This window comes from Oncorhynchus mykiss, chromosome 16 (assembly GCF_057628025.1).
Source record: "Oncorhynchus mykiss isolate SJ-2025 chromosome 16, ASM5762802v1, whole genome shotgun sequence".
Lineage (NCBI taxonomy): Eukaryota > Metazoa > Chordata > Actinopteri > Salmoniformes > Salmonidae > Oncorhynchus > Oncorhynchus mykiss.
The window spans coordinates 12,259,304-12,283,268 of record NC_143037.1 but is presented as its reverse complement, the minus strand read 5'-3'; the positions used below and the strand labels follow the sequence as shown (position 1 = coordinate 12,283,268).

At 47.7% G+C, this 23,965-nt stretch overlaps 1 protein-coding gene across 16 annotated transcripts in view; it reads left to right on the top strand.

The window, feature by feature from the left end:
• The window catches only part of LOC110492836 (neurexin-1a), an 80,019-nt gene that overhangs the window by 37,109 nt on the left and 18,945 nt on the right, over positions 1–23,965 (top strand). For 12 of the 16 annotated variants that reach the window (XM_090201913.1, XM_036946190.2, XM_090201915.1 and 9 more), the window contains 8 exons: positions 4,736–4,883; positions 5,113–5,243; positions 5,630–5,814; positions 6,877–6,944; positions 17,715–17,918; positions 19,709–19,735; positions 22,833–22,955; positions 23,242–23,391. In XM_090201913.1, coding sequence (XP_090058039.1) covers positions 4,736–4,883; positions 5,113–5,243; positions 5,630–5,814; positions 6,877–6,944; positions 17,715–17,918; positions 19,709–19,735; positions 22,833–22,955; positions 23,242–23,391 — 1,036 coding nt within the window. The remainder of the gene's footprint in view (positions 1–4,735; positions 4,884–5,112; positions 5,244–5,629; positions 5,815–6,876; positions 6,945–17,714; positions 17,919–19,708; positions 19,736–22,832; positions 22,956–23,241; positions 23,392–23,965) is intronic. The other 4 variants (XM_090201912.1, XM_090201911.1, XM_090201910.1 and 1 more) reach the window with 1 other exon arrangement.

Genomic DNA, 23,965 nt, shown 5'->3' with positions numbered 1-23,965 from the left:
CGGTTTATCCCACTAGGGAAACTCCTTATCATTTCCTTGTAACTATCTACTGTTTGTTTATGCATTTCTGTGAATTACTTAGTTAGTAAATAAATTATTTAAGACAATTGATGTATGGATGACTCATAGTGAAGACTGGGTTCGTGCAGATAACCAACAATTTACAACGTTTGGAATGAGACTAACGTGAGATAAAGAAGAATTCATTAATCAGAAGACTAAGTGATCAGATATTAATATCTGAAAGTTATATTAGGAAAATTATAACTTTGTATTCTGAATATTTTCCTTGGTGCCCCGACTTCCTAGTTAATTACAGTTACATGATTAAGTAGTTTAATCACGTAATAATAATTACAGAGAATTGTTGATAAACATTCATCTTCAGTTTAATGATGCCAAAGACACGACACTGGTGTTGGTTTTGATGTTGTTGTTGTTGTTGTTGATGTTTATACTGGTGTTGGTGTTGATGTTGATACTGGTGTTGGTGTTGATACTGGTGTTGATGTTGATACTGGTGTTGATGTTGATACTGGTGTTGATTTTTATACTGTTGTTGGTGTTGATGTTGATACTGGTGTCGGTGTTGATGTTTATACTGGTGTTGGTGTTGATGTTTATACTGTTGTTGGTGTTGATGTTTATACTGGTGTTGATGTTGATACTGGTGTCGGTGTTGATGTTTATACTGGTGTTGATGTTTATACTGGTGTTGATGTTGATGTTTATACTGGTGTTGGTGTTGATACTGGTGTTGGTGTTGATGTTTATACTGGTGTTGATGTTTATACTGTTGTTGGTGTTGATGTTTATACTGTTGTTGGTGTTGATGTTGATGCTGGTGTCGGTGTTGATGTTTATACTGTTGTTGGTGGTGTTGATGTTTATACTGTTGTTGGTGTTGATGTTTATACTGGTGTTGGTGTTGATGTTTATACTGGTGTTGATGTTGATACTGGTGTCGGTGTTGATGTTTATACTGTTGTTGGTGTTGATGTTTATACTAGTGTTGGTGTTGATGTTTATACTGGTGTTGGTGTTGATGTTGATACTGGTGTCGGTGTTGATGTTGATACTGGTGTTGATGTTGATACTGGTGTCGGTGCTGATGTTTATACTGGTGTTGATATTGATACTGGTGTCGGTGCTGATGTGTATACTGGTGTTGATGTTGATACTGGTGTTGATGTTGATACTGGTGTTGATGTTGATACTGGTGTTGATGTTGATACTGGTGTCGGTGTGGATGTTTATACTGGTGTTGATGTTGATACTGGTGTCGGTGTTGATGTTGATACTGGTGTTGATGTTGATACTGGTGTCGGTGTGGATGTTTATACTGGTGTTGATGTTGATACTGGTGTCGGTGTTGATGTTGATACTAGTGTTGATGTTGATACTGGTGTCGGTGCTGATGTTGATACTGGTGTTGATGTTGATACTGGTGTCGGTGTGGATGTTTATACTGGTGTTGATGTTGATACTGGTGTCGGTTGTTGATGTTGATACTAGTGTTGATGTTGATACTGGTGTCGGTGCTGATGTTGATACTGGTGTTGATGTTGATACTGGTGTCGGTGTGGATGTTTATACTGGTGTTGATGTTGATACTGGTGTCGGTGTTGATGTTTATACTGGTGTTGATATTGATACTGGTGTCGGTGCTGATGTGTATACTGGTGTTGATGTTGATACTGGTGTTGATGTTGATACTGGTGTTGATGTTGATACTAGTGTTGATGTTGATACTGGTGTCGGTGTTGATGTTGATACTGGTGTTGATGTTGATACTGGTGTCGGTGTGGATGTGGATGTTTATACTGGTGTTGATGTTGATACTGGTGTCGGTGTTGATGTTTATACTGGTGTTGATGTTGATGTTGATACTGGTGTCGGTGTTGATGTTTATACTGATGTTGATGTTGATACTGGTGTCGGTGTTGATGTGTATACTGTTGTTGGTGTTGATGTTTATACTAGTGTTGGTGTTGATGTTTATACTGGTGTTGGTGTTGATGTTGATACTGGTGTCGGTGTTGATGTTGATACTGGTGTTGATGTTGATACTGGTGTTGATGTTGATACTGGTGTCGGTGTTGATGTTTATACTGGTGTTGATGTTGATGTTGATACTGGTGTCGGTGTTGATGTTTATACTGATGTTGATGTTGATACTGGTGTCGGTGTTGATGTTGATGTTGATACTGGTGTCGGTGTTGATGTTTATACTGATGTTGATGTTGATACTGGTGTCGGTGTTGATGTTGATGTTGAATCTGGTGTCGGTGTTGATGTTTATACTGATGTTGATGTTGATACTGGTGTCGGTGTTGATGTTGATACTGGTGTTGATGTTGATACTGGTGTCGGTGCTGATGTTTATACTGGTGTTGATTTTGATACTGGTGTCGGTGCTGATGTGTATACTGGTGTTGATGTTGATACTGGTGTTGATGTTGATACTGGTGTTGATGTTGATACTGGTGTTGATGTTGATACTGGTGTTGGTGTGGATGTTTATACTGGTGTTGATGTTGATACTGGTGTCGGTGTTGATGTTGATACTGGTGTTGATGTTGATACTGGTGTTGGTGTTGATGTTTATACTGATGTTGATGTTGATACTGGTGTCGGTGCTGATGTTTATACTGGTGTTGATGTTTATACTGGTGTTGGTGTTGATGTTGATACTGGTGTCGGTGTTGATGTTGATACTGGTGTCGGTGCTGATGTTTATACTGGTGTTGATGTTGATGTTGATACTGGTGTTGATGTTGATACTGGTGTCGGTGTGGATGTTTATACTGGTGTTGATGTTGATACTGGTGTCGGTGTTGATGTTTATACTGGTGTTGATGTTGATGTTGATGTTTATACTGGTGTTGATGTTTATACTGGTGTCGGTGTTGATGTTGATGTTGATGTTTATACTGGTGTTGATGTTTATACTGGTGTCGGTGTTTATGTTTATACTGGTGTTGATGTTGATGTTTATACTGGTGTTGATTTTGATACTGGTGTTGATGCTGATACTGGTGTCGGTGTTGGTGTTGATACTGGTGTTGATGTTGATTCTGGTGTCGGTGCTGATGTTTATACTGGTGTTGATGTTGATTCTGGTGTCGGTGTTGGTGTTGATACTGGTGTTGATGTTGATTCTGGTGTCGGTGTTGATGTTTATACTGGTGTTGATGTTTATACTGGTGTTGATGTTGATTCTGGTGTCGGTGCTGATGTTTATACTGGTGTTGATGTTTATACTGGTGTTGATGTTGATACTGGTGTTGATGTTTATACTGGTGTTGATGTTTATACTGGTGTTGATGTTTATACTGGTGTTGATGTTGATACTGGTGTTGATGTTGATACTGGTGTTGATGTTTATACTGGTGTTGATGTTGATACTGGTGTTGATGTTTATACTGGTGTTGATGTTTATACTGGTGTTGATGTTTATACTGGTGTTGATGTTGATACTGGTGTTGATGTTTATACTGGTGTTTATGTTTATACTGGTGTTGATGTTTATACTGGTGTTGATGTTGATACTGGTGTTGATGTTTATACTGGTGTTGATGTTTATACTGGTGTTGATGTTGATACTGGTGTTGATGTTTATACTGGTGTTGATGTTTATACTGGTGTTGATGTTGATACTGGTGTTGATGTTTATACTGGTGTTGATGTTGATTCTGGTGTCGGTGTTGATGTTTATACTGGTGTTGATGTTGATACTGGTGTTGATGTTGATACTGGTGTTGATGTTGATACTGGTGTTGATGTTGATACTGGTGTTGATGTTGATGTTTATACTGGTGTTGATGTTTATACTGGTGTTGATGTTGATGTTTATACTGGTGTTGATGTTGATACTGGTGTTGATGTTGATGTTTATACTGGTGTTGATGTTTATACTGGTGTTGATGTTTATACTGGTGTTGATGTTGATGTTTATACTGGTGTTGATGTTGATGTTTATACTGGTGTTGATGTTTATACTGGTGTTGATGTTTATACTGGTGTTGATGTTGATGTTTATACTGGTGTTGATGTTGATACTGGTGTTGATGTTGATGTTTATACTGGTGTTGATGTTTATACTGGTGTTGATGTTGATGTTTATACTGGTGTTGATGTTGATACTGGTGTTGATGTTGATGTTTATACTGGTGTTGATGTTGATACTGGTGTTGATGTTGATGTTTATACTGGTGTTGATGTTTATACTGGTGTTGATGTTGATGTTTATACTGGTGTTGATGTTGATACTGGTGTCGATGTTGATGTTTATACTGGTGTTGATGTTTATACTGGTGTTGATGTTGATGTTTATACTGGTGTTGATGTTGATTCTGGTGTCGGTGTTGATGTTTATACTGGTGTTGATGTTGATACTGGTGTTGATGTTTATACTGGTGTTGATGTTGATGTTTATACTGGTGTTGATGTTGATACTGGTGTTGATGTTGATACTGGTGTCGGTGTTGATGTTTATACTGGTGTTGATGTTTATACTGGTGTCGGTGTTTATGTTTATACTGGTGTTGATGTTGATGTTGATACTGGTGTTGATGTTGATACTGGTGTTGATGTTGATACTGGTGTTGATGTTGATACTGGTGTTGATGTTGATACTGGTGTTGATGTTGATACTGGTGTTGATGTTGATACTGGTGTCGGTGCTGATGTTCATATTGTGCTGTTTTTTCTATTGTTGCCGTTTCTGTTGCAGGTGGATTTCTTTGCCATCGAGATGCTGGATGGTCACCTGTATCTTCTGTTGGACATGGGCTCAGGAACCACCAAGACCAAGGCCATCGACAGGAAAGTCAATGATGGCGAGTGGTACCACGTCGACTTCCAGAGGGACGGGCGCTCAGGTATCTGATTTTATTTCACCTTTAACCAATTAAGAACCATTCTTATTTATAATGACGGCCTGGCAAGTGGTCAGTGGGAAAGGTAACTTAACCTTTACATTAACATTGGAGCCATTTAGCAGACTCATTCTGAGCGACTTACGGTCAGTGTCAGAGCACCCTAATCATTGATCCCACTTAACCCTAACCTTGTGTGTGTGTGTGTGTGTGTGTGTGTGTGTGTGTGTAGGTACTATCTCAGTGAACTCACAGCGTACAGCGTACACCGCTCCAGGGGACAGTGAGATTCTAGACCTGGATGATATCCTGTACCTGGGAGGATTACCGGAGGACCGCCAAGGACTCATCTTTCCTACTGAGGTCTGTGTGTGTGTGTGCGTTTGTTTATGTGCGTGGACGTGTTTAACTATTCTTGTGGGGACCCGAAGTCCTTACGAGAATAGTAAACAAACAAAGATTTGACCAACTGGGGACATTTTGTTAGTCCCCACAACGTCAAAGGCTATTTCTAGGGGGTTTAAGGTTAGGTTAGAATTAGGTTAAGGGTTAGGATTAGGAGCTAGGGTTAGGTTTAGGATTAGGGTTAGTTTTTTGGGTTAAGGTCAGGGGGTGTGTGTGTGTGTGTGTGTGTGTGTGTGTGTGTGTGTGTGTGTGTGTGTGTGTGTGTGTGTGTGTGTGTGTGTGTGTGTGTGTGTGTGTGTGTGTGTGTGTGTGTGTGTGTAACCTGTCTCTCCTTTTCCCTGTAGGTGTGGACAGCGTTGTTGAACTATGGATATGTGGGCTGTGTGAGAGACCTGTTTGTGGACGGTCAGAGTAAAGACATCCGTCGTCTGGCTGAGGCTCAGAGGGCTGTAGGGGTGAAACCTTCCTGCTCCAGAGAGCCCCCTAAACAGTGTCTGTCCAACCCCTGCCAACACAGCGCCACCTGCAGGTAACGCAGCTACTTACTCAAGTCAAGTCTACTGTACAGTACTGGACTATGTTGATGTGTGCTTGACTGTTTCTAAAGGACTCCCTGCACTTTTAACCAAGTTCTAGACTGAGAGAAGACTTTTAGGCATATTTAAATAATGTTTTTCATGTCAATAAAGCACCTTGAATTGACCCTTCGCTAAGCCCGCCCCAGAATTTTGGACAACCAATCTCAGTGCTTCGGTGGACAACTGTCGCTAACCAAGCTCGAGTCCAACGCCTAGAACAAGCTCTCGTTTTAAACCATAGATAGACTGTATGTTTCAAACGCATGAAAGCCAATGAGGGCAATGGAAAAAACTGGGATGTTTTTGTTTTTGTTTTTTTATCATACATTTAAAATGGCAGAATAATTTAACAATAATTGATTCCTGAAATGCTGTTGATTGAGTATTTTTCAAATCCGAAATTATAATTTTGTTGCATTGTTTGCGATCTGGTTAGTTAGCTCTCATTGCATGACCAGCATTGAAAATCTTGCTAACACTAGCTAGCTAGCCAGTTGTTATAAGTTGTTTTCTCCAAATGTATGTTAGCTAGGTTAGTTAGCTATACTATGAATATAATTATCATCTGCTGTTGACATCAGGATACAATTTGAGAGTACTAGTTAGCTCCAGAAATGGTTAGTACCTTAGATTGCATGCTGACAGTGAATTCACAGCTATCCAGTGGCTAGCCACACTACATACTTAATTTGACCAGGTTCCCGTAAAGCAAGTGTAATGGCAGTCCACCACAACTTCCCAGAGAGTCTCCTGATTAGCGATGGGTAGTGTGTGTTTCATTTTATTGTGTGTTAAAAACACAGTTTAAGATCATTGTGAGGGGATTTTGTCCGTGGCTGAATGGGCAATTGGGCTCCACTGAATTCATTTTTTACCCAAGTTGCAACAGTAACCAAGGGGGCGGTGCTTAGCGAATGGTGAATTGAATTGAGGAATTACAGTGTATCTGTAGTTTTATCTACTCTGGCATGACCCTTGACTTGACCATTAACCCCAACTTCTGACCTCTGCAGGGAGGGCTGGAACAGATATGTGTGTGACTGCTCTGGGACCGGATACCTGGGACGGGCCTGTGAGAGAGGTGAGGAGAGGGGGAGGAGGGAGGGATGGAGAGAGTGGGAAAGAGGGAGGGATGGAGAGAGTGGGGAGGAGGGAGAGGTGGAGAGAGGGGGAGGAGGGAGGAGGGAGGGATGGAGAGAGTGGGAAAGAGGGAGGGATGGAGAGAGTGGGGAGGAGGGAGAGATGGAGAGAGGGGGAGGAGGGAGGAGGGAGGGATGGAGAGAGTGGGAAAGAGGGAGGGATGGAGAGAGTGGGGAGGAGGGAGAGATGGAGAGAGTGGGAAAGAGGGAGGGATGGAGAGAGGGGAAGATGGAGAGAGGGGGAGGAGGGAGGAATGGAGAGAGTGGAAAAGAGGGAGGGATGGAGAGAGGGGGAAAGAGGGAGGGATGGAGAGAGTGGGGAGGAGGGAGAGATGGAGAGAGTGGGAAAGAGGGAGGGATGGAGAGAGGGGAATATGGAGGGAGGGGGGAGGAGGGCGGGAGGGATGGATGGAGAGAGGGGGAGGAGGGAGGGATGGAGAGAGTGGGAAAGAGGGAGGGATGGAGAGAGGGGGAAAGAGGGAGGGATGGAGAGATGGAGAGAGGGGGAAAGAGGGAGGGATGGAGAGAGGGGAAGATGGGGGGAGGAGGGCGGGAGGGGTGGAGAGAGGGGGAAAGAGGGAGGGATGAAGAGAGGGGGAAGGATGGAAAGGGTGGAGGAGGGAGGGATGGAGAGAGAGGGGAAAGAGGGAGGGATAGAGAGAGGGGAAGATGGGGGGAGGAGGGCGGGAGGGATGGAGAGAGGGGGAAAGAGGGAGGGATGAAGAGAGGGGGAAGGATGGAAAGGGTGGAGGAGGGAGGGATGGAGAGAGAGGGGAAGATGGGGGGAGGAGGGCGGGAGGGATGGAGAGAGGGGGAAAGAGGGAGGGATGAAGAGAGGGGGAGGGATGGAGAGGGTGGAGGAGGGAGGGATGGAGAGAGAGGGGAAAGAGGGAGGGATAGAGAGAGAGGGGAGGAGGGAGGGATGGAGAGAGAGGGGAGGATGGACGGATGGAGAGAGGGGGGTAGGAGGGAGAGGGGGAGCGATGGAGAGAGGGGGAGGAGGGAGGATGGAGAGAGGGGCGGAGGGAGGGAAGGATAGAGAGAGGGGGAGGAGAGAGTGGAGGGAGAGATGGATGAGAGAGAGGGGCGAAGGGAAGGATGGAGAGAGGGAATGATGGAGGGATGGAGCGAGGGGGGATAGGAGGTAGAGATGGAGAGAAGGGTGAGGGAGGAGGGATGGAGAGAGAGGAGAGGAGAGAGAGGAGGAGGGAGGGATGGAGAGAAGGGGAGGAGGGAGGGATGGAGAGAGAGTGGAGGGAGAGATGGATGAGAGAGAGGGGCGAAGGGAAGGATGGAGAGAGGGAATGATGGAGGGATGGGAGAAGAGGGTAGGTAGGAGGGAGGGATGGAGAGAGAGGGAAAGAGGAGGGATGGAGGAAGGGATAGGTAGAGATGGAGAGAAGGGGAGGGAGGAGGGATGGAGAGAGAGGAGGAGACAGGGGTGGAGAGAGGGGGATAGGAGGTAGAGATGGAGAGAAGGGTGAGGGAGGAGGGATGGAGTGAGAGGAGGAGAGAGAGATGGAGAGAGAGGAGGAGGGAGGGATGGAGAGAGAGAACATAGAAAAAGAGAAAGACCAAGAGGATGATTGAGTGAGGGATGGATGAATAGAATCCCTAAGAGACCGGGGGAAAGATGAAGTGAGAGACAGTTTGGAGAAAAGAAAAGAGATGAGTCAGGGAGAGGGAGGAGAGAGATCCTGGTGTCAGTGTGAAGCAGCGGATTCTGTTACCACGATAATTATTAGTCTTCCCATATCTAACAAATACACACACCTCAGATCTGTCCTCTATAGGGAGATGAAAATTGAACAATGTGTGAAAAAGAGAGAGAGAATCAGCCTCAGTAACTGGTGGTTCAGTAGAAGGAGGGACAGATGGAGAAACAGTTGGAGAGAGTGATTGCTCCCACCTTCTACCTGTGGTTTTACCTCTCTCTCTCTCTCTCTCCCATCTCTCGCCATCCTTCCATACCTCTCTCTCTTTTTGTTCCAAATTTTCTCTCAGAGCTGTTTGTTTCTTCAGCTTTATTCCAGAGCTGTCGTCACAAGGACACGTTCACACTTACTGCCTTCATCAGCATCCCTCCTTCTCCATCTCCCATCTCTCCCTCCCTCTCTACCCCCCTCTTTCTCTCTCTCTCTCTCTCTCTATCTCTGCCCCTCTCTTTCTATTTTTTTTTCTCTCTCTCTCAATTCAATTCAAGGGCTTTATTGGCATGGGAAACATATGTTATCATTGCCAAAGCAAGTGAAATAGATAATAAACAAAAGTGAAATAAACATTAAAAATTAACTCTCTCTACCCCCCCCCCCCCCCCCCCCCATCTCTCTCTCCCTCTCTTTTTATTGAACCTTTATTTAACTAGGCAAGTCAGCTAAGAACCAATTCTTATTTACAATGACGGCCTACTAAGAGGCAAAAGGCCTCCTGCGGGGACGGGGGATGGGATTAAAAATCTAAAATAAATAACATGTAAATATGGGACAAAACACACATCACGACAAGAGAGGCACCACAACACTACATAAAAAGAGACCTAAGACAACAACATAGCATGGCAGCACCACAGGACAACACAACATGGTAGCAGCACAAACATGGTACAAACATTGTTAGGCACAGACAACAGCACAAAGGGCAAGAAGGTAGAGACAACAATACATCATGCGAAGTAACCACAAGTGTCAGTAAGAATGTCCATGATTGAGTCTTCGAATGTAGAGATGGAGATTAAACTGTCCAATTTGAGCTCCATTCGCTAGCTGCAGCGAACTGAAAAGAGGAGTGACCCAGGGATGTGTGTGCTTTGGGGACCTTTAAGGAGCTTTGGTGGCAAATCTGATGGCCGAATGGTAAAGAACATCTAGCCACTCAAGAGCACCCTTACCTGCCGATCTATAAAGTACGTCTCCGTAATCTAGCATGGGAAGGAAGGTCATCTGAATCAGGGTTAGTTTGGCAGCTGGGGTGAAAGAGGAGTGATTACGATAGAGGAAACCAAGTCTAGATTTAACTTTAGCCTGCAGCTTTGATATGTGCTGAGAGAAGGACAGTGTATTGTCTAGCCATACTCCCAAGTACTTGTGTGAGGTGACTAAACCCTCAGAGGTAGTAATCACACCAGTGGGGAGAGGGCCATTCTTCTTACCGAACCACATGACCTGTGTTTTGGAGGTGTTCAGAAGAGGGCAGAGAAAGCTTGTTGGACACTAAGAAAGCTTTGTTGTAGAGCATTTAACACAACATCCGGGGAGGGATCAGCTGAGTATAAGACTGTATCAGCTGCATATAAATGGATGAGAGAGCTTCCTACTGCCTGAGCTATGTTGTTGATGTAAATTGAGGAGAGCGTGGGGCCTAGGATCGAGCCTTGGGGTACTCCCTTGATGACATGCAGTGGCTGAGACAGCAGATGTTCTGACTTTATACACTACAATCTGAGAGCAGTAGTTAGCAAACCAGGCCAAAGACCCCTCAGAGACACCAATACATCAATACCGACCCACAAGAATGGAATGGTCTACCGTATCAAAAGCTTTGGCCAAGTCAATAAAAATAGCAGCACAACATTGCTTAAAATCAAGGGCAATGGTGACATCATTGAGTACCTTTAAAGTTATAGTGACACATCCATAACCTGAGCGGAAACCAGATTGCATACCCGAGAGAACACTATAGACATCAAGAAAGCCAGTCAGTTGATTATTGACAAGTTTTTCCAACAATTTTGGTAAACAGGGCAAAATAGAAATTGACCTATAACAGTTAGGATCAGCTTAATCTCCCCCTTTAAATAAAGGACGAACCGTGGCTGCCTTCCAAGCAATGGGAACCTCCCCAGAGAGGAGAGACGGGTTATAAATGTCAGAGACAGGCTTGGTGATGATAGGGGCAGCAACATTAAAGAAGAAAGGGTCTAAACCATCTGACCCAGATGTTTTTTGGAGGTCAAGTTTAAGGAGCTCCTATTGCACCTCAGACACAGTGACTGTCTGCAGGGAGAAAACAGGATCGGGGCTAGTCGCACTAGAAGGGCTGTGAGGTGAGAAAATGTTGGACAGGCAAGGAGGCATGTCTGAGTCAAAGAGGAATCCTGATTTAATGAAGTGGTGAATAAATAGCTCAGCCATACGCATCTTTTAAGTAACAACCACATCATCAACATTAAGGGACATGGGCAGCTGTGAGGAGGAGATTTTATTCTCCAGTGTTTTCTAGAACTTCTTGGGGTTAGACCCACAGAGAGAGAACTGCTCCTTAAAGGAACTAACTTTGGCCTTCCAGACAGCCTGAGTGCACTTATTTCTCATTTGCCTGAACGACAGCCAGTCAGCCTGAGGATTTGTGTACCGAACCTTTTGCCAAATTATGTTCTTGAGGTGGAATAACTCTGCCAGATCACGGTTGAACCAGGGACTGAACCTGTTTTTTAATTCTCATTTTCTTTATGGGGGGTGTGCATGTTAACAATACTACTGAAAATATCAAAAAATAAAGTCCAAGCGTCTTCGACAGAGCTGATTCAATACCAATTTACAGAGGCCAAGTTATGGAGGAAGGCTCATTAAAGTTATTTAGCAAGTGTCTATGTGAGGATAACATCGAGGAGAGTAGCCTTCTCTGGGTAAATAATCTGAGATAGATTTAGAGAGTCCTATTGTTTTAGGACTTGGTCAGGTCACCTAGCAGGACAGATTCAGACTTAGTGTAAGGGGCCAGGAGAGAGTTTAGGGCAGGTAGGGTACAGGCCGGTGCTGATGGAGGACGATAACACCCAGCAACAGTCAACAAAGAGCTGTTTGAAAGCGTAATGCTTAAAACCAGCAAGTCAAATTGTTTGGTGGAGTTGGTGTGGACAACCGAGCACTGAAGGTGTTCCTTGGTAAAGATTGCCGCTCCACCACCTTTGGAAGATCTGTCTTGCCGGAAAAAGTTACAAATGGAAAGGTTAACATCAGTGTTCAAAACACTCTTCCATTTTATTTTACCAGGTAAGTTGACTGAGAACACGTTCTCATTTACACCAACAACCTGGGGAATAGTTACAGGGGAGAGGAGGGGGATGAATGAGCCAATTGTAAACTGGGGATGATTAAGTGACAGCTTGGGAATTTAGCCAGGACACCAGGGTTACTCTTACGATAAGTGCCATGGGATCTTTAATGACCTCAGAAAGTCAGGACACCCGTTTAACGTCCCATCTGAAAGACGGCACCCTACACAGGGCAGTGTCCCCAGTCACTGCCTTGGGGCATTGGGACCAGCAGCATCTGGTCTCCCATCCAGGGACCAACCAGGAACAACCCTGCTTAGCTTCAGAAGCAAGTCAGCAGTGGGATGAAGGGTGGTATGCTGCTGGCTTCACAACTACGTCTCAGTAATGACCAACAACATCTGGATTGGAGCTGTTAACCCACACTTTCAAATGATACATTTTAGGTATTAAGCTTCTAGTGTTAACGTACAGAACCCCCCCCCCCCCCTCTCTCTCTACACCCCCTCTTTCTCTCTCTCCCCCTTCTTGCTTTCTCGACCACCTCTCTCTCTTTCTCTCCACCCCCTCTTACTCTTTCTACCCCCCTCTTTCTCTCTCTGCCCCCCTCTCTCTCTCTCTCCACCCCCTCTCTCTCTCTACCCCCCTCTCTCTCTCTCTACCCCCCCCCCCTCTCTCTCTCTACCCCCTCTCTCTCTCTACCCCCCTCCGATCTCTCTCTACCCCCTCTCTCACTCTGCCCCCCCTCTCTCTCTCTACCCCCTCTCTCTCTACCCCCCTCCTCTCTCTCTCTCTCTCTCTCTACCCCACCTTCTCTCTCTACCCCCCTCCTTCTCTCTCCCTGCCCCCTCTCTCTCTTTCTCTCTCTCTCTCTCTCTCTACCCGCTCTCTCTCTACCCCCTCCTTCTCTCTCTACCCGCTCTCTCTCTACCCCCTCCTTCTCTCTCTCTACTCCCCTCTCTCACTCTTTCTACCCCCCTCTTTCTCTCTCTGCCCCCTTTCTCTCTCTCTACCCCCTCTCTCTCTCTCTACCCCCTCTCTCTCTCTACCCCCCTCCGATCTCTCTCTCTACCCCCTCTCTCACTCTTTCTACCCCCTTCTCTCACTCTGCCCCCCCTCTCTCTCTCTACCCCCTCTCTCTCTCTCTACCCCCTCCTTCTCTCTCTCTCTCTCTCTGCCCCCCTCTCTCTCTACCCCCTCCTTCTCTCTCTCTACTCCCCTCTCTCACTCTTTCTACCCCCCTCTTTCTCTCTCTGCCCCCTCTCTCTCTCTCTACCCCCTCTCTCTCTCTACCCCCCCCTCTCTCTCTACCCCCTCTCTCTCTCTACCCCCCTCCGATCTCTCTCTACCCCCTCTCTCACTCTTTCTACCCCCCTCTCTCACTCTGCCCCCCCCTCTCTATCTCTACCCCCTCTCTCTCTCTCTACCCCCTCCTTCTCTCTCTTTCTCTCTCTCTACCCCCCTTCTCTCTCTACCCCCCTCCTTCTCTCTCCCTGCCCCCCTCTCTCTCTACCCCCTCCTTCTCTCTCTCTACTCCCCTCTCTTACTCTTTCTACCCCCCTCATCTACCCCCCTCTCTCTCTCACCCCCCCCCCTCTCTCTCTACCCCCCTCTCTCTACCCCCCTCCCATATCTCTCTCTCTACCCCCTCTCTCACTCTGCCCCCCCTCTCTCTCTCTACCCCCTCTCTCTCTCACCCCCCTCCTCTCTCTCTCTCTACCCCACCTTCTCTCTACCCCCCTCCTTCTCTCTCCCTGCCCCCTCTCTCTCTCTCTCTCTCTCTCACCCGCTCTCTCTCTCACCCCCTCCTTCTCTCTCTACCCGCTCTCTCTCTACCCCCTCCTTCTCTCACTCCCCTCTCTCACTCTTTCTACCCCCCTCTTTCTCTCTGCCCCCTTTCTCTCTCTCTACCCCCTCTCTCTCTCTCACCCCCTCTCTCTCTACCCCCCTCCATCTTCTCTCTCTACCCCCTCTCTCACTCTTTCTACCCCCTTCTCTCACTCTGCCCCCCCTCTCTCTCTACCCCCTCTCTCTCTCTACCCCCTCCTTCTCTCTCTCTCTCTGGCCCCCTCTCTCTCTACCCCCTCCTTCTCTCTCTACTCCCCTCTCTCACTCTTTCTACCCCCCTCTTTCTCTCTGCCCCCTCTCTCTCTCTACCCCCTCTCTCTACCCCCCCTCTCTCTCTACCCCCTCTCTCTCTCACCCCCTCCATCTTACCCCCCTCTCTACTTTTTCTACCCCCCTCTCACTCTGCCCCCCCCCTCTCTCTCTCTACCCCCTCTCTCTCTCTACCCCCTCCTTCTCTCTCTTTCTCTCTCTCTACCCCCCTTCTCTCTCTCACCCCCCTCCTTCTCTCTCCCTGCCCCCCCCTCTCTCTCTACCCCCTCCTTCTCTCTCTCTACTCCCCTCTCTCACTCTTTTCTACCCCCCTCTTTCTCTCTGCCCCCTCTCTCTCTCTACCCTCTCTCTCTCTACCCCCCCTCTCTCTCTACCCCTCTCTCACTCTGCCCCCCCTCTCTCTCTCTCACCCCCTCTCTCTACCCCCCTCCCTCCTCTCTCTCTCTCTCTACCCCACCTTCTCTCTCTTCTCTCTCTCTACCCGCTCTCTCTCTACCCCCTCCTTCTCTCTCTCCCTCCCTCTCTACCCCCTCCTTCTCTCTCTCTACTCCCCTCTCTCACTCTTTCTACCCCCCACTTTCTCTCTCTGCCCCTTCTCTCTCTACCCCCTCTCTCTCTCTACCCCCCTCTCTCTCTCTACCCCCCCTCTCTCTCTACCCCCTCTCTCTCTCTACCCCCCTCCGATCCTCTCTACCCCCTCTCTCACTCTTCTACCCCCCTCTCTCTCTCTGCCCCCCCCCTCTCTCTCTTCCCCTCTCTCTCTCTCTACCCCCTCCTTCTCTCTCTTTCTCTCTCTCTACCCCCTTCTCTCTCTACCCCCTCTTCCTCTCCCTGCCCCCCCCTCTCTCTCTACCCCCTCCTTCTCTCTCTCTACTCCCCTCTCACCTCTTTCTACCCCCCTCTTTCTCTCTCTGCCCCCTCTCTCTCTCTCTACCCTCTCTCTCTCTACCCCCCCTCTCTCTCTACCCCCTTCTCTCTCTACCCCCCTCCGATCTCTCTCTACCCCTCTCTCACTCTTTCACCCCCCTCTCTCACTCTGCCCCCCCCCCCTCTCTCTCCCTCTACCCCCTCCTTCTCTCTCTCTCTCTCTACCCCCCTTCTCTCTCTACCCCCCTCCTTCTCTCTCCCTGCCCCCTCTCTCTCTCTACCCCCTCTCTCTCTCTTCTCTCTCTCTCTCTCTACCCCCTCTCTCTACCCCTCCTTCTCTCTCTCTACTCCCCTCTCACTCTCTCTACCCCCCTCCTTCTCTCTCTCTCTCTCTCTACCCCCCCTTCTCTCTCTACCCCCCTCCTTCTCTCTCCCTGCCCCCTCTCTCTCTCTACCCCCTCTCTCTCTCTCTCTCTCTCTCTCTCTACCCGCTCTCTCTCTACCCCCTCCTTCTCTCTCTCTACTCCCCTCTCTCACTCTTTCTACCCCCCTCTCTCTCTCTTTCCCCCTCTCTCTCAGGTGCTCTGCTGAAGCACCATTTTCTCATTCATTTAGTCAGCTGTTAAGAAATTACTCCAACGCACACATACACACGTATGTGTATGTGTGCGTTTGTGTGAGTGTTAGTTAAGTTATCATGATGTAACAGGCTAACCTCCAGTTAATGAGGATTCATTAGCATTTTAGCTTTTCACCCTCTCTCTTTCTCCTTATCTCTCCTTCCCCTCTCCGTATCTCTCCTTCTCCTCTCCCTTCTTCTCTCTCTCCCACCTTTTCCCTATCTCTCCTTCTCTCTTCTCCGTTCTCTCCTTTTCCCTATCTCTCCTTCTCTCTTCTCCGTTCTCTCCTTCTCTCTTCTCCGTTCTCTCCTTTTCCCTATCTCTCCTTCTCTCTTCTCCGTTCTCTCCTTCTCTCTTCTCCGTTCTCTCCTTTTCCCTATCTCTCCTTCTCTCTTCTCCGTTCTCTCCTTCTCTCTTTTCCGTTCTCTCCTTCTCTCTTCTCCGTTCTCTCCTTCTCTCTTCTCCGTTCTCTCCTCTCTCTTCTCCTCTCTCTCCCACCTTTTCCTATCTCTCCTTCTCTCTTCTCCGTTCTCTCCTTTTCTCTTCTCCGTTCTCTTCTCTCTTCTCCGTCTCTCCTTCTCTCTTCTCCCGTTCTCTCCTTCTCTCTTCTCCGTTCTCTCCTTCTCTCTTCTCCGTTCTCTCCTTCTCCCTATCTCTCCTTCTCTCTTCTCCGTTCTCTCCTTCTCTCTTCTCCGTTCTCTCCTTCTCTCTTCTCCGTTCTCTCCTTCTCCCTATCTCTCCTTCTCTCTTCTCCGTTCTCTCCTTCTCTCTTCTCTGTTCTCTCCTTTTCTCTTCTCCGTTCTCTCCTTCTCTCTTCTCCGTCTCTCCTTCTCTCTTCTCCGTTCTCTCCTTCTCCCTATCTCTCCTTCTCTCTCTCCGTTCTCTCCTTCTCTCTTCTCCTTTCTCTCCTTCTCCCTATCTCTCCTTCTCTCTTCTCTGTTCTCTCCTTTTCTCTTCTCCGTTCTCTCCTTCTCTCTTCTCCGTTCTCTCCTTCTCTCTTCTCCGTTCTCTCCTTCTCTCTTCTCCGTTCTCTCCTTCTCTCTTCTCCGTTCTCTCCTTCTCTCTTCTCCGTTCTCTCCTTCTCTCTTCTCCGTTCTCTCCTTCTCCCTATCTCTCCTTCTCTCTTCTCCGTTCTCTCCTTCTCTCTTCTCCGTTCTCTCCTTCTCTCTTCTCCGTTCTCTCCTTCTCCCTATCTCTCCTTCTCTCTTCTCCGTTCTCTCCTTCTCTCTTCTCTGTCTCTCCTTTTCTCTTCTCCGTTCTCTCCTTCTCTTCTCCGTTCTCTCCTTCTCCCTATCTCTCCTTCTCTCTTCTCCTCCTTCTCCCTTCTCTCCTTCTCCCTTCCTCCTTCTCTCTTCTCCGTTCTCTCCTTCTCTCTTCTCCGTTCTCTCCTTCTCTCTTCTCCTGTTCTCTCTTCTCCTTCTCTCCTTCTCTCTTCTCCGTTCTCTCCTTCTCTCTTCTCCGTTCTCTCCTTCTCTATTCTCTGTTCTCTCCTTCTCTCTTCTCTGTTCTCTCCTTCTCTCTTCTCCGTTCTCTCCTTCTCTCTTCTCCGTTCTCTCCTTCTCTCTTCTCCGTTCTCTCCTTCTCTCTCCTCCGTTCTCTCCTTCTCCCTATCTCTCCTCTCTTTTCCGTTCTCTCCTTCTCTCTTCTCCGTTCTCTCCTTCTCTCTTCTCCGTTCTCTCCTTGCTCGCTTTACTGAGCACTCACTGTTACGGTTCCCTCTGAAATTCACTCATTTATTCACACACACACACTCTGAGCTCATTAGTATTCGTGAGACCTCTCTCTCCCTGTTCTCTTGTTTTCGCCACCAATGGTGTCCCATGGAAAGAGAAAGAGACAGAGAGACAGACAGACAGACAGACAGAGAGACAGACAGACAGACAGAGAGAGAGAGATTGAAGCATCAGAGAAAGGTAGAGGCAGAGGAGCAAATATAGAACCATCACTCTCTCTCAGCGGAAAACAGCTTTGAATTGAATATTTTCTGGAATTTAAGTCAAACTGGAGACACTGGTTTGATCTGCTTTGATGTGGTCTCATCTGGACTGGTCTGGTCTGGACTGGTCACTGCCTGATATTAATATCTTCCCTCCTCCCTCCTCCTCCCTCTCTAGATGCGACCATCCTATCCTATGATGGTAGTAAGTTTATGAAGGTCCAGTTGCCTGTAGCGATGCACACCGAAGCAGAGGATGTGTCGCTACGCTTTCGCTCCCAGCGGGCCTACGGTGTTCTCATGGCAACAACATCACGGAACTCAGCCGACACGCTCCGACTGGAGCTGGACGGGGGGCGTGTCCGACTCACTGTCAACCTAGGTACACACACACATACACTGTCAACCTAGTTACACACACCAACACTGTCAACCTAGTTACACACACACATACACTGTCAACCTAGGTACACACACACATACACTGCAACCTAGTTACACACACTAACACTGTCAACCTAGTTACACACACACATACACTGTCAACCTAGTTACACACACACATACACTGTCAACCTAGTTACACACACCAACACTGTCAACCTAGTTACACACACATATACACTGTCAACCTAGTGACACCACACATACACTGTCAACCTAGTTACACACACCAACACTGTCAACCTAGTTACACACACACATACACTGTCAACCTAGTGACACACACATACACTGTCAACCTAGTTACACACACCAACACTGTCAACCTAGTTACACACACATACACTGTCAACCTAGTGACACACACATACACTGTCAACCTAGTTACACACACATACACTGTCAACCTAGTGACACACACATACACTGTCAACCTAGTTACACACACCACTACTGTCAACCTAGTTACACACACATACACGGTCAACCTAGTTACACACACATACACTGTCAACCTAGTTACACACACACACATACACTGTCAACCTAGTTACACACACTGTTAAAAGTACACAGTAGGCCTATACCCACACACACTCAAACATAACTTGAAAGCAGAGCACATGTACATAGAGCTAAACCAAGATCTGCTATTACACACACACACACACACACACACACACACACACACACACACACACACACACACATACACTCTTACATTGTTGTACTGTATTGTGTTTTGGTGTGTGTATTGTTGAACAGAGGGTTGGTCCTCCTGGTCCGAGGCTGCATTCCCTGCTCACTCCCAGATGACCACTGCACCCCTACACACACGCGCACACACAGAGACACACGCATACACAAACACACACACAGAGACACACACATGCACCCACACGCGCACACACAGAGACACACACATACACAAATACACACACAGAGACACACACACACACACATGCACACACGCGCGCACACACAGAGATACACAAATACACACACAGAGACATGCACAAACACGCGCACACACAGACACACACATGCATAAATACACACAGAGACACACACACAAACACTTGCACACATACACAAATACACACACAGAGAACACACACACACACACACACACACACACACACAAATATATACACGCACACACACTCACCAATAGATGCAGGGGTGTGTGTTGGTCTCTGGCTGTAGCATCTGCGTCTCTGCTGTGGTTGACGACACCCGACACACCTGGGGTATTATGGGAACCATGACCTCTGACCTCCCATGTTCCTCTGCTCTACCAGGGGCGGGATTTGGTGCTCTGTTGCTCGGTGACAGAAATTTGGGGCCACGCCCACCTCAGTGTCCTGATATTATGGATGTTATGGTCACGGAGGCTGTCACTCTGACCAGAGTAGCCAATGACACACATGTCACACTGAGACCTCTCGCTCTCCCTCAGCCAATTACAGAGCAAGACAATTCAGAGATCCATCAATCTTATTTGCTGGATTCCCAGTGCTACCATGTCATTCGCTCAGAGCAGATAGCAGAAAGCCCTATCCTCTGCTTTGATTAGCCAATAACCTCCTCCCAGCTTGCCCTCAGAAGGCAGGGAGAGTGTGTGTTCTCAGCGGAGGTGTGTGTGTGGAGTGTGTTGGTGTGTGGGTCCCCAGCGCGTGGAGTTGTATCTTTGTGCAGTGTTAACCCTCTGCTCTGCTCTCCCTCCAGACTGTATCAGGATTAACTGTACCGCCAGTAAGTCACGCTCCATCTCACACTACCTCTGTGTGTGTTAGAACGTGTGTGTGTGTGTGTGTGTGTGTGTGTGTGTGTGTGTGTGTGTGTGTGTGTGTGTGTGTGTGTGTGTGTGTGTGTGTGTGTGTGTGTGTGTGTGTTTAGAACTTGTGTGTGTTTGTGTGCGCTGGTGTGTGTGACTGTGTGTTTGATTCTGCTAGAGTCCAGGGTTACTAAGGCAGCCATTTTAGAGATAATGTAAGAGAGGAAAGACAGAGTGAGGAAAAAGGGGGGTGGGGGTGAGGTGAGATGGGGAACAGGAAAAGGGGGATGGGGGGGTGTTAGGGAATGAGGTGAGAGGGGGAACAGGAAAAGGGGGGATGGGGGGTGTTAGTGAATAAGGTGAGAGGGGGAATGGGAAAGGGGGGGTGTTAGTGAATGAGGTGAGAGGGGAATGGGAAAAATGGGGGGTGGGGGGTGTTAGTGAATGACGTGAGAGGGGGAACAGGAAAAACGGTGGGTGGGGGGGTGTTTAGTGAATGACGTGAGAGGGGGAACAGGAAAAGGGGGGGTGGGGGGTGTTAGTGAATAAGGTGAGAGGGGGAACAGGAAAAGGGGGGGTGTTAGTGAATGAGGTGAGAGGGGGAACAGGAAAAATGGGGGGTGGGGGGGTGTTAGTGAATGAGGTGAGAGGGGAACAGGAAAAGGGGTGAGGTACAGAGGGAAGAGAGAGAAGAGCCAAGGAAAAAGAGACTGAGAGAGAGAGAGAGGTGTACAGAGGAGTGTGAAGGTGTGGAGTTCCGTCATGGAGATGGACTGAAAGCTTCTCAGGGCTTCCGGATAATTATATCTCCTTCATGCTGAAAATGAAAGATTCTCTACCCCTCCATCCTTTTTCTTCCCTTCCTCCATCCAGCCATCTATCCATCCACCCCTCCCTCCCTCTGAGTGCTTTGTTTGTCTGTAGCTGTCGTGAGTCGAGCTCTGTGTATGTGTGTTTGTCCTTTCACCACGGAAGACGACTCTATGACGGCATCCGGTACTGACAAAGGGAGAAGGTGTTGCCATGGGAACATACCTAGACAACTTGTCTATGTCTATCGGCAGAATGTAACATAATGCTTTTCATAAGCATAGAAACCTTAAAAGGTGTTATTATGATTTTGTAATGATCAGCCATTATGAGTTATTATCAGCCATTTGGAGTAAAAAAAATACTGCCATTGAAAGAGCTTAATATGAGGAGTTGATTATAAAACATGACAAGAGTTCGTACAACTCAGTAAATACATATTACATACATTTCATTTGTAATAGTTCCATCGGTTGACAATTTTTTCCGCAAATTAGTCACTCCATATTACCATATTTCATGTCCTGTGTGTGTGTGTGTGTGTGTGTGTGTGTGTGTGTGTGTGTGTGTGTGTGTGTGTGTGTGTGTGTGTGTGTGTGTGTGTGTGTGTGTGTGTGTGTGTGTGTGTGTGTGTGTGTGTGTGTGTGTGTGTGTGTGTGTGTGTGTATACATGTGTGTGCGTGTGTGTGTGTGTCCTGGCTGTTCTCAGGTTGGCATGGATCACTGCCTCATTCTCAACATCAGCCTATTCACCCCAACAGTGTGCGGTCACACACACACACACACACACACACACACACACACACACACACACAAAAAAACACCAATCTCAGCAGTGATCCATGGTAATGGGATGAGAGACTTGTGCCCAGAGCACAGCTGAGACTCCTCAGGGGAGCCCTCTGTCCTCTCCTGAAAACTAATCACACCTAACACACACACACAAGTCACCTACACTCACACATACCTCACCTACACATGCATATACACAGAGACCTCACACGTGGCAATATGTGTGTGTGTGTGTCATGGTGCTGCCATTTCCCACAGCTGAATCTGTCAGGCTGTTTACCTCTCGTCTTCTCATTCCTCCTATAGCTTATCACCCCCCCCCCCCCCCCCCCCCCCCTACACACACTGACACTCTGGTCTATCCTGGTGAGAGGGAAAGAGACTCACAAACACTCCCCAGAGATCGCCTTCAACAGAAACTAGAGAGAGAAAATTAGGAGAGAGAAAAGGAAGAAATGGAGAGAGAAATGAGAGAGAGGGATGAAAGGAGAGGAAAGGAAGGAGAGAGAGGGATGAAGGGAGAGAGAAAAGAGGAAGGAGAGAGAGAGAAAGGGATGAAAGGAGAGAAAAGGGGAAGGAGAGAGAGGGGGATGAAAGGAGAGAAAAGGGGAAGGAGAGAAAGAGAGGGATGAAAGGAGAGAAAAGGAAGGAGAGAGAGAGGGATGAAGGGAGAGAGAAAAAGGGGAAGGAGAGAGAGGGGGATGAAAGGAGAGAAAAGGGGAAGGAGAGAGAGGGATGAAAGGAGAGAAAAGGGGAAGGAGAGAGAGCGGGATGAAAGGAGAGAAAAGGGGAAGGAGAGAGAGAGAGGGATGAAAGGAGAGAAAAGGGGAAGGAGAGAGAGAGGGATGAAAGGAGAGAGAGGGGGATGAAAGTAGAGAAAAGGGGAAGGAGAGAGAGAGAGGGATGAAAGGAGAGAAAAGGGGAAGGAGAGAGAGAGAGGGATGAAAGTAGAGAAAAGGGGAAGGAGAGAGAGAGAGATGAAAGGAGAGAAAAGGGGAAGGAGAGAGAGAGAGGGATGAAAGTAGAGAAAAGGGGAAGGAGAGAGAGGGATGAAAGGAGAGAAAAGGGGAAGGAGAGAGAGAGGGATGAAAGGAGAGAAATGGGGAAGGAGAGAGAGGGATGAAAGGAGAGAAAAGGGGAAGGAGAGAGAGGGATGAAAGGAGAGAAAAGGGGAAGGAGAGAGAGAGGGATGAAAGGAGAGAAAAGGGGAAGGAGAGAGAGGGATGAAAGGAGAGAAAAGGGGAAGGAGAGAGTTCCTCCTGCTGTATTACTGCTCTATGTCCCTCTTGCTACAGAGCTGAGTATCTAGTGCCACCATGTGGTCAGATAGGGTAGGACACTGGCAGGAGACAGGGTGGAGAATGTGTGTGTGGGTTTGTGCCTGCGTGCTTGCCTGCATGTGTGCATGTGTTAACCCTTCGTGTGGGTGTGTGTAAGGTGTATGTGTGTATTAACTGACTGGAATGTGTGTAGGTAAGGGTCCAGAGACCATCTTTGCAGGGCTGGGGCTGAATGATAATGAGTGGCACACTGTCAGAGTGGTGCGACGCGGGAAAAGCCTCAAACTCACCGTCGACGACCTGCAATCTGTGGAAGGTAACCATAGCAACCCCCCAACGCTGTCAACCCTGACCTTTCAGTCCTAACCTTAACCCCTGACCTCAAACCCATAACCTGCAGACATTGTTCAAGTACATTCAAGCCCAAGTGTCTTGTATTTAGCTGACCTGGTCCAATGTAGCCAATGGAATAGTCCCAAAAGTGCAAACTCCACTCACCCTGCACTCCGGTGAAGCTAAATCAAGTGCACCTCAAGTGCTTCAATGTATTTGACCCTGGTCTGCTAACCTCTCCCCTGACCCCTGACCTCTAACCCCTCCAGGTCAGATGGCAGGCGACCACACCCAGCTGGAGTTCCACAACGTGGAGACAGGCATTGTGACGGAGAAGCGCTTCATGCCCGCTGTGCCCTCCAACTTCATAGGGCACCTGCAGGGCCTCACTCTCAATGGGATGCCCTATGTAGACCTCTGTAAGGACAGAGTACACACACACACCTACACACACCCACACATACACACACCTCACACACGCATACACGCACCTCACACACACACACACACCTCACACACACACACACACCTCACACACACACACACACCTCACACACACACACACACACACCTCACACACACACACACACCTCACACACACACACACACCTCACACACACACACACCTCACACACACACCTCACACACGCATACACGCACCTCACACACACACACACACCTCACACACACACACACACCTCACACACACACACACCTCACACACACACCTCACACACGCATACACGCACCTCACACACACACACACACCTCATACACACACACACACCTCACACACACACACACCTCACACACACACACACACACCAGTGTTGGTGGTAACATGTTATATAATCAGATTACTTTTCTGAGTAACATTACTACAGTTACTTTGTCAAACAACGAGTGCCTTACTTTCACAATCATATCTCTTAACGGGCGCGTTTCCATGAGCCGATCTCGACTTGTTTCCTCATTTAGTTGTCGAGCGAGCGG